Source organism: Schistocerca gregaria, chromosome 5 (assembly GCF_023897955.1).
Source record: "Schistocerca gregaria isolate iqSchGreg1 chromosome 5, iqSchGreg1.2, whole genome shotgun sequence".
Lineage (NCBI taxonomy): Eukaryota > Metazoa > Arthropoda > Insecta > Orthoptera > Acrididae > Schistocerca > Schistocerca gregaria.
Window position 1 is genome coordinate 114,350,362 of NC_064924.1, and position 11,496 is coordinate 114,361,857.

The 11,496-nt window shown below is 41.5% G+C and overlaps 1 protein-coding gene across 2 annotated transcripts in view; it reads left to right on the top strand.

The window, feature by feature from the left end:
* The window catches only part of LOC126272641 (uncharacterized transmembrane protein DDB_G0289901-like), a 70,640-nt gene extending 63,729 nt beyond the window's left edge, over positions 1-6,911 (top strand). For both annotated transcript variants that reach the window (XM_049975627.1, XM_049975629.1), the window contains one exon: positions 6,165-6,911. Coding sequence is in view for 1 of the 2 variants with exons in the window: in XM_049975629.1 (XP_049831586.1) it covers positions 6,165-6,178 (14 nt within the window). In the remaining variant the exon portion in view is untranslated. The remainder of the gene's footprint in view (positions 1-6,164) is intronic.
* Positions 6,912-11,496: the final 4,585 nt, after the last annotated feature.

Below are 11,496 nucleotides of genomic sequence, written 5' to 3' on the forward strand. Positions count from 1 at the left end.
TTCTGCTAGAGGGCGCCCTGTTGTGGCGCCGTCCTAATATTGCCAGACGTCGTTTCACCACTGCTCTTGCGTTCTTTATCTTCGCTCCGGCCCTTGTGGTTACTCCAGAACATTAGAGGTTGTGCCTGATCTAACTGACTGTTTATTAGTTGGTAGACCTAGCTCTAACTGAACCAGAAACGTTTTGCAAGTTTATTGTCATAAGAAGTCATTTAAACTGGCGTCCCACATGAGACTGCATACGTTAAAAAAGCATGCGTTTTTCGGTACTTATTTTAATCACGTGACCATGTGGCTGAGGAAAGGTGGGCATAAGAACAGTATGTAGCCATAAGATTCGAAATATCTTGTAAGTTCACTATGCCGAGTGACAGAATATCCATGGAAATATTGCTTACCTGTATAACACGAGGAATGCAACTTCTGTTTTTTTGAAATACTCCCTCGTGTCCCTCATCTCTGTGGTTGATAGAAATTTCAAAAATGTTTTCGTGCTTATGCGCATTGCAAAGTAGACCAGGTGTCTGAAATTATTGCTACACTGGCACGCAGTTCGCTCGCGGTAGGAATGAAGTTGTGCCATTTGTGCCTAAGGCTCCTGGCATTCCTTTGTAGAACAGTGAAAGGAATATTCTGTGAGTTGTTTTGCATCCTGTCGCTTGTTTTGACAGTGATGTACTTACAAATTATTTGTGCTTAACAGGTTGATTCAGCAGCCCTTAACGATGTCGCGTTATGCAACCCACAATGTTAAACCAGGCTTTTAAAAATCCAGCTCACAAACGCGAAAACTATTAGTCCTACACAAAATGAGCAGCATCTTTCTGTACAAAATTTAATTACTTGGATTGCGTATTGCGATGTATATCCAATAGAACCCGTAATTTTAGAGTTTTTCAAGAAGACTGTACAAAATAACCTTCAAACGAACCCGCACTCCCATACTACGCTCACACAGGACAGGATATCTAGTATGTCGTTTATCGATCTCCCTCCTACCACTGTAAAAAAATTGCGACTGCACTATCTGTCACATTCGTCTTTTTGTACTTTTCGCTGAGTGGCCTTATTAAGCCACTGCCCTAGTCGACTACTTACAAATCGTAAAATTGACATTTGCGTAAATGTTACTTAACAGTTTTCTTAAATTTTACAACATACACAGTTCCATCGTTGTATTCGTCAGGCTCCCTGAAACTACGAAACGGCTGAGCCTGTAAGGGCTATGTTTGGATCGAATTGTCAACGTAATTAGTTTTAGCGTTAGCGTGATGTTTGCAATAGTCGGTTACCTTTCGTTATCCTCGCTGTATCGTTCAAATGAATAATGTTAAAGATACAGCCTACTATGCTGGTGCCATAATAGTCCAACTAATAGAGACAAAAAAAGATGTAATATCGGGAGTAGTTCCGGAAGTCAATTATCTTTGTGCAGTTATGGTAGGTACTGCCACGAACATCATACTAAACAGTCTGACCGGTAAGGGATGAGTCGGGGGAGGAGGGGGGTGGAGTTAATGTGCGTTTGAAAGTCACTTTTCCACGTTTTCCTTGAATAGCTCACGAAAACGGGGGTCTCTAGCGAAATCGTATCCCGGTACGAAATTTAACAACATTAAATGTCCTACAAAAAAGGTATTTTTAAATTTTCTGCAGAACCAATATTTTGTGTGTAGCGAGAGAAAGAATATGAAATTCTCACGCACAGTTTTTGAGACCACATATAACATTGTGGTTTACATTAAACGACATCGACAGGGACATCTGAATCACACTGTATTAAGTCATGGTCTGCTCAAGTATTTCCATAACAGGCGTAATGGCAGTCTGGAAAATGGAGGTTACAGGCTATTGATATGGTCATTCACATTTAACATACTATCAGGCAACTTCTGTTGGTCTATAGCGGCTCCTGCGAAAGTCCCAGTAATTCAGAGATTTTGCCTGACGCTGGTATGGGTGCAGTATACTTGTACACCATGTCCGCCTCACTCGATCTGTAAGTGGTCAACTAAGCTAGTGGCATAATAAGGTCACTCATTGAAAGGCTGTAGCTGGAAGAACCTTGGTCTCAATGAAGAAACGACAGAATGTTTAGGAGTCCAATATAAACAAACATAGCGTTTAATGGTTCTTTTTTCCTTTTTAATGATCACAGATATATATTACAGAGCAATACACAACAGACAACCACTTGGACCGCCAGTTCAGTTGAGCTGTGTTCGTGGATATCTCGTGGAATGTTGGCAATTGTATCGGATAGCGGAGATTTGGCGGCAGCTGTTAGCTCCAAGTACAAGGAACCATGGAACTGTGAAGTTTGAGTGCCAAAAAATGGTAGTGCCTTTATAGTTGGCAGCAATGTAGGATATAATTGTCAGCTCCAGTCCGTAGGTAGGTGATTACCAGAGACGTACAGGCACCTAAAAGCAAATGTTGGCTTACACTGTGTTAAATCGTGTTCACTACGACATCTGGCGCACAGTGGCTTACTCCGATCTGTGCCCTTACTTGATAAAACGGGAGGCATTTGAAACATTCTCCAACTAGCGGTCTATGAGGTTGGACCTCACATGTCAAGCTGTGCAGGCAGACATAATCTGGTAGCCGCTGAGACATGAATATCATCAGAACCACCGCTATATGCTGGTGGAAGGCTTCGCAGATTATCGGTTTTGGGAGTATATCAGTTTCAGTGTCCTCATTAATGTCATCATTGATATCCGTACAGATGTTCTGCATAATTCGCTAGTTATATAACATTCCCAATATCTCTCTTTCACTAATGATGATTAGCGGCATTATCCGGCCGAAGTTCAAGTCTTACCCTATTTCTTTCTGCTGGCTTGATTTCAGCAATTTTATCTTTCCACCCGTTACTGGCTTTGAATAAGAGTCTGCCTACAAACATGGGAATTTTTCTAATATTTTGGGATTTCCTCTAAATGTGGACAATATACGGCCTCTCATCGGCGCAATCATGTCATTTGATTTCAGCTATAGTCATTGCACTCCTGTTCTCTACAAGCTGAGTATTAAGGTTAGAACTATCGCCAATTCTGCTGATATGACTGGAGTGGCTGCCTTGATTGTCTTCCTGCACAAGGGTGCAACCATTCCGTTCATCTCTGAAATTTCGGAGCTGCATAGAACAATTAATGTTAGCTCACTTGCCAGTGTTGCAGTCAGTACTAGGCATTCATAAACTGATCAGACCTAGTAACGGCTGGTATGCTCACTTTTCGCAATGATAACAGCGTCATTACATTAAAATGCATGTTGAGGTGCTTGGTCCATTAAATGCTCGTTGCTTTGTATCTTAGGGGCAGCTTGACTGTTACTTTGAATTATGGGGACTTCATTCTCTTATACTATAATGGGGTCAGCAGACGATGATGAGATTTCTACAGCTATCATGTGGCCAATAACTATCGGGGGTCTTTCCCCATCTTTTTTCGAGAACCACGCTACGTAAACGGTTTCTGTTAATTTATAAACAAATAGCAGTAGGTAATATAGTCCTAACTGCTCAAATTCTGGTGCTTACCCGAGTATTTGGGACTTAGATAAACTGAAAGAACCAGAGGTTGGGTAGAGTGTCATAGGTAGCTCCAGGGAACGATTGGCAATAACAGGGGAAAGGAATGCAGTAGAACAGGTAGCTCAGAGAGATGAAATAGTGAAGGCAGAAGAGGACTAAATAGGTAAAAAGACGAGGGCTAGTAGAGGTCCTTGGGTATTACAAGAGATATTAAATTTGATCGACGAAAGAAGAAAATATAAAAATGCAATAATGAAGCAGGCGGAATGGAAAACAACCCTATAAAAGCGAGATTGACAGGAAGAGCAAAATGGCTAAGCAGAAGTGACTAGAAGGCAAATGTAAGGATGCAGAGGCTTACCTCACTAGAGGAAAGGTAGGTGCCGAATACAGGAAAATTCTGGACACCTTTCGAGGAAATAGTACCACCTGTATGCATATCAAGAGCTTAGATGCAAAACCAGTCTCAAGCAAAGAAGGGAAAGCAGAAATGTGGGAGGAGTATATAGAGGGTCAATACAAGTGAGATGTACTTGAGGGGAATATTATGGAAATGGAAGAGGCTGTAGATGAAGATAAAATGGGAGATATTATACTGCGTGAAGAATATGACAGAGCACTGAAACACCTAAGTCGAAACGGACTCCGGTAGTAGACAAAATTCCGTTAGAACTACTGATAGCCGTGGGAGGGTCAGCCAAGACAAAATTCTTCCATCATGCGAGCAAGATGTATGAGAGAAGCGAAATAGCCTCAGACTTCAATAAGAATATAATTCCAAAGAAAGCAGGTGTTGACAGGTGTGACAATCACTGAGCTATCAGTTTCAGAAATCACACTATATGATCATAACTCGAATTCTTTATAAAAGAACGGAAATACTGGTAGAAGCTGACCTCGAGGAAGATCAATTTGTATTGGGGAGAAGTCTAGGAGCACGCAAGACAATACTGACCCTACAACTTCTCATAGAAGACAGGATAAGGAAAGGCAAACCTACCATAGTTTTATAGATAGCTTTTGGCAATGTTGACCGGAATCCTCTCCTTCAAATTTTAAAGGTGGCAGGGTAAAATACAGGGAGCTAAAGGCCATTTGAGATTTGTGCAGAAACCAGATTGCAGTTATAATAGTCGGTGTGTGTATGTAAGGGGGGGGGGGGGGGCGGCATGAGAGTGAAGTAGTGGTTGAGAAGGGAGTGAAAGTAGTCGAATTAATTCACTGATGCTGAGGGAATTAGATTAAGAAATGGGACACTTACTGTACTCGATATGTTTTTTTTCTATTTGGGCTTCAAAATAACTGACAGTGGTCGAAGTATACTGACAATGGCTAGAAAAGCGTTTCTGAAGAAGGGAATTGTGTTAACATCAACTATAGATTATGTTTCACCCGTAAGTCTTTTCAGAGGGTCTTTGTATGGAGTGTAGTGCTGTATGCAAGTGTAACATGGGCGATAAACAGTTTAGACAAAAACATAACAGAAGTTTTGAAATGTGGTGCTACGGAAGAATACTGAAGATTAGATGGGTAGATGACGTAACTAATGAGAAGGTACTAAATAGAACTGGGGAGATAAGAAATTTGTGGACAGCCTGACTAGAAGAAGAAATCGGTTGTTAGAAATCATTCTGAGAGAAGAATGCAGCACCTACTTAGTACTGGAGAGGAGTGTGTGTGTGTGTGTGTGTGTGTGTGTGTGTGTGTGTGTGCGGGAGGGGTAGGGCAGGGGGGAAAATTCTATAGGCAGACCAAGGTATGAATACAGAAAGCAAATTCAGAAGGATGTAGATGTCACTAGTTACTCGGAGATGAGGAAGCTTGCACAGGATAGAGCAGATAGGAGAGCTGCATCAAACCAGTCTTCTCACGGACGACCACAACAACTGCGACAACAACAAGAGCCGAGAAAGAGGGTATAGTTCTGCTCACAACCGCTGCTCACAATAGATGTATGTGAAGTAAACCACTTAACAGTCCATAAAAGAATGTAATTAAATTAACAACCACAATAAAATGAAATTAATACAACGAAAGAATACTGACGACGAAATAAGAGTTGTGAGAAGTATGAAGGATTTCTATTAGTATATTTATAATAAAACAGCAAGATTTTGGGTACATAGTTAGTTACAATAAAAGAAATAAATGCAGAAAAATGGAGAAAAAACGAAACCGACAGACTGAGAAAATGTAGAAACATGGGCCTCAAATGAAGTCAAGGAGAGGGCTATTACTGAGCAGTGTGTTGTTATTTAATATTAAATGACGTCTATGTTGAAAATGTTCACTAATTTCCATGCTTCATACATGCAAAGTTTTTTCCTTTGTTTGTGACGTGGTCCTCACTCAGCACATTTGAAATTATGAAGTTTTCTATCAAGAAGTTGTGGAATAATAATTTAACGCAATGCCTTGATGATACCGAATGATGTTCCGACACGCATCCGACTACCTTCCTTCACGTAATCAAACTCTATTTATCCTTTCTGCTTGACCCATAAACGATTCTTTACATCGATGTCTACTTTCTTTATAGCTGATGGGTACAACATACTTCATGTTAAAATACATGGCTCATTTAAAGTGGGTGTAACTGATATATTTTTTCCTCTCTCTGCAGCGGACCGTCCATGAAGCTGAACGTGCGCGACCAGAAACACAGAGAAGAATCAGCAAGGCACCAGGAACCACCCCAGACGCGGTTCGCTCTCAATGAAGACATCACAATGGAATAAAAACATGTTTTCAGCACGCATTTCAGTTTCACTATCCCATAACAGCTTTGTTCTCCTGTAGGCTTATTAATTGCGAATTAAATATCACTGTACCGTGAGGCCTCTTACTATGCACTAGTTGCTAGTAGTCCCTCTTTAGTAGAACAGTAATCAATACATTGACAGTTATTGTATCTTTATAATCGCTACGAATATTATTTATAATTAATATCTATGCTGTCTATTCTAAGCATTCCCACTATTACTCCAAATAAGACGATCTGTGGCCAAGCCCGGTGTATTCCTTACAGAACACGAGTTTTTTCACAGAGCTTGATTCTAATGTGATACATTCATTGCAGTACTATAAACGGCGAGTGCTTACCGAGAGAAATCTAATGTGTGGCGGGTGTCTATGAAGCGTGTTCTTCGCTCTTTGTACTGTCAAATAACTGAGTGATGGCGGTCGCGTTGGAGAGAGAACGCGGCTATAGTAACGGCAGTATAGGTAGTCTTCATAATAGCCGAGCACACAATGGGCTGGCTGCATATCACGGCATTGGAATGAAGCCACATAGTATGGGTGGCATTATGTAGAAATTGTGATGTCCTAGCAACTATGTGGCATGAAAATATACTCCATTCCGAAACAACACACATTTTTAATGTCACTAATGACCGAGTGGAATTAGCAGTTTTTTATGGAGTTATATATGATGCTGGAATATCATTTTTATTACCTATAAATATTATAACAGAAACACAAAAATACCAGTAACGCACAAACTCAACTCTTGACTGAACACTCCAAGTAATTCCGTTGATATCACGAAGCATGGGCAGTCACTCACGTATAAGCAGTCAAGTGCGTGACCACTTCTCTGCGAACCAACAGTTTACCTGGTGTAAATCTCCTTTCTAATCCCCCAAAGCGCGTTAGTATACAATGGATATAAGTTATGATACATACAGGTGTACTACATTTGATAGCAACAACGGATATGGGTATAATTATATGATTTTAGAAATAAAATCTCTGTAGCGAACAAAGACCCACGAATGTGCTTTTTAAGAGATGACTACGAATGTGTTGTTACCAGGCGACACTACTTCAGCGTGAAATATTTTTCCACGTTTGCATAATTCTACTTCAAATACAAACCTTTGGTTAAAATCCTCTGGCTGATAGCGTGAAGTCGTCACCCATGACCCAACTGGACGCAAATAATGACCGGTTAATTTTGCTTCAGTTTATCACAGTAGCTATGTACATACTGCGTGCTGCTTCATGTGTACTCTCGCCACTGTAGAGTCTTATACCATAGGAAGGAAGGGAGAGGGTGTTATTTGGTGACCAGTAAGCTCTTTCTACAACACAACCGCTTACATGTATTAACAGGGTTCTTTATTTAGATAAATAGAAAGATACTTAAGTTTAAGATTTCATGAGCTGTGTTACAAGCTATTCCATAATAGTCTACATTAGCCCCACTGCTGGTGTAGTACAAGTCCCGTTATGTACACTAATCTGGTGGAAATGCACTGACAGACGCCAAACTGGAGTGCGAGTTGATGTGTCAGTGACTGAGCTAGTGACTGTACTAGAGACTGAGACACTCCCGTCAATGGTGGCTATGTAAACACTTGTGGCCAAGAGCGCATTGCCAGCGTGTTGCTTGTGAGTGTCTCTTTGGAACCTCTCCTGATAGGCACACTTGATCCAATGCTTACTATCGATCTTCTTGCTATATCTTTGCAGGCCTGGAGTGCTGGGAACAGCTTACTCCAGCACATTTCTCCCTCCCTCCCCCTCCCACCCACCGAAATGCCCCACCGTTGTCATATGTGGAGGATGCGAACGACAATAGGGAGGGAGGCGGGAAGGTGGACGTTGGGATAAGCCAAGAGCTGCGACTATGGTGGATGGCATACTGCCAACAGACCCCCCTATTTGGCTTGCGAGGCAACAGGAACATCCTCTGGAAAACTGCTGCCAGGGCACACGTTCTGGCCTGAGGGCGTGTGTTAGTATGCTGACGGCGACAACAGTGGCGATGGCGGTGTCGGGTCCAGGTCCACCTGGTCGGTGAGCGGAGAACATCGGGGACGAGGACGCATTGTCCATCCGCTCTCCCTGGGGTGCCCTGGTGGCATCAGGTGGCGGCTGTGAAGGCCGTGCGGCACCGTGAGGCCGTGAACCTGGGGAAAGAAAGCAGCAGAATCACAAGGCAAATGACACGCACGAATTTTGTTTAGGTGGCGGCGCTGCAAACCATCTGGACCAGCAATCAAACTTATCGGCCGCTGTGATACGAGAATCATATTGCTCTAAGATTTTCAATACTTGGGGAAGTGATGGATATGAGTACTGTAAGATCTTCTCCCGTATTCTACTACCTGGGACAATGAATCTTATTGCATCCCTAATTCTTAAATCACTGTAAAAGACGTCACAACTATACTTCAATATACACTTCCTAGTCAGGCCCGTTAATTGTGTGTATCACTGGTGGTGCGCTCCTCACGCAGGAGGTTCGAGGCCTCCCTCGGACATGGATGTGTGTGTTGTTCTTATCATAAGTTAAGTAGTGTGTAAGTCTAGTGACCGATGACCTCAGCAGTTTGGTGCCTTAGGAATTCACAAACATTAGAACCGACTGGTGGTTCGTCTGTTCCTGCTTTTTCTGCAACCGAAATAACTCATGTGTAGCGGCAGATACTTGGACTTGCTGCTTATAGTACTGAGCTAATGCAGCGTTTACTGGGTCATACCTGAGTCCGTCGGAATATGCGCTGGGAATTGTTTTTGTATTAACCTGAACACTGGGATCCCCGCAATCAAAAGGACGTACATTATAACATTTAAGCACCTTCTACACTATCAACTTGATAATGTGCTTGGATATGAGTCAGTTATTCGAGCCATTCCGCTTCTGTGTCACAACAATAAATGCAATATATAACACAAATACACATGTTCCTGCAGTCTGCATTTGTTGATCTGTTCCTCCATTATGTTATTTACTGCTGTTGCTATTGACATGGTATTGCACTGAGACACGTAGACAATTTACGAATACTATCACAGAGCCCTTTGATTTGATTTGTCGAGGAGACCTTATTCTTTATTGTTACTGTTATTTCAGATATTTATTTTGTTAAGAGCATACACATAAACAATACTGGTCTGGACGATAAACGCCTTTCATGTGGTAATTGTACTGATTTACAAACCGGTGTTTTAATCTATCTTCGAGTTTTCTATTTTTCGTCCCTGTATTTGAGACAGATGCGTTATAAATCGTTGATATAATTCTTGTGTTTCCATACGAAGAGAGGAATGTCACCTTTCGTCCAGGTAACTATTTTGCCGTTTTTCATTCACCTTTTCGGTAAAACTCTGTTTACTGTATTAGTACCACAGACTCGTGTTTTGTGTTTCAGTATTAACTCTATTCTAAAGGTATTCGTATAATATTTATCCTGATAGATATTGTGCCACCCACCAAGGTAAGGGCAAGAACTAAGAGAACAGATTCTCTCACTTTCCTCCTTTGACCAGTGTGTATCTCCGTACTGCACATATAGACTTGGTCACTGTCGCAGAACCCTCATAGCAAGTAACCTATTAACCAGTATTCCTTGCGGTGTTGTGAGTTCGAAACCACAGGCATCTTTCTCATCCCCTCGTCCCCTCATCCAAAGACAACTGTTTCATTGGTTTGTGGACTGTCCTGAATTTATCGAGGAAACAATCCAGCACACTCTGAACGCTGAAGAGTCTCCCAGAGCTATTGTTCAATTTCGTGTCTAAGAAAGTGGCAGAATGTGAAATACTGTTAAAATCGATTATGATTTATAGTCTGTGAAAATAATGGAGTGGATATTGGAAGGTCTGTTGACCAATAATCTTTCCATCTACCGTTTCTTGTTTGTCTCACTAAAGAATTAGGGCAAGAAACTTCTTCGTGCCTCTTTGCGTAACATGAGAACGATTGATTGCTTTATGGGACGTTTTACGTTTCACTAAGGTTTGAAGGTGGTAGATGCAAATCTCCTTGTAAAACCATTAGAACAAGTCGTCACCAGACATTAGTCTAATAGCTGACGCTACACAACCACATGGTGTCGAAAATGGTAGTGCTTTTGGAATCATCCTCAGAACCACACAGTCATTTGTGTCTTCTTCTGACTAGAACTGTCTGAATAACAATCAGCAAAAACATCCAAAAGTATTAGAGAGTCATTTATTTCCTTCGGTTTTTTGAATAGGGCCATATCTAAATGGAGGAGGAACTTCAAGACGGAAATGGTACGTAAGTGAAATTTCAAAATGCACTCACAGAGCTAAATAAGCAAAGGGTACATCAAGGTAGTCACGTCCCTACGTTACCCATTTATGTAAAGACCTCACTCGACGAAGTCTACGGCCAGGGAGTAATCTCGCGTTCCGTCCCCAACAATCGGCGTGCGAAACACAAGCAGACTCTGGATTCGTTCGCAATGTGTGAACAAGGAATACAGCACTACTCCAGCACGTTGCTTGTTGCGATGTACTGCACACTGCTACCTGTTAACCTCGCATTGCGATATAACCATGAACTGATCTCTGCGGTAAGGTATGAGATGTTTGATACGTCTTCGGTTAATCTCGTAAATTTTGACGTCAATGTTCATTTATGAAATACTTGATGCTGCTTCGGTCACTTCTTACTAATATTTGTTAGCACGGCACTTTTCGGCACCATCTGCCATTATCAAGTGTATTACACTTAGATGTACATTATATTAATCGGAAGTGTGACTTCTGCTTTTCGTCAGATCGAATGGAACGGAGGAGCAACACTAACAACGGATGCAAGGTAGGACTAACACCAAAAACTGTTAATAGGACGGGTTGTGTATTGCACTGATGTATAGGGAGAATTCTGAGAAAAAAAAAGGAAAATAGGTCTACTGTATACAAAGCTCTTGAGCAGTCTGTGGTTATATTTAAATGCTCCAGAAACTGTGGTTAAATTAAAGATGCAAATGTAGCGAATTCATTGTCATTCAGTTAGACGTGTAAGCCGATGACAATGTCTGATTGAGCATGTTATGGAGTTTCTCTGACATCCGTATCATTTGCATGAATGACGGTGTTATTTCGAAGTAGTTGATGGATACGTTCAACTAATCTAGTGAGACTGTAGTGTGTTCATAGTACTACAGCGGTATATCGTTCGTCATTACATTAAG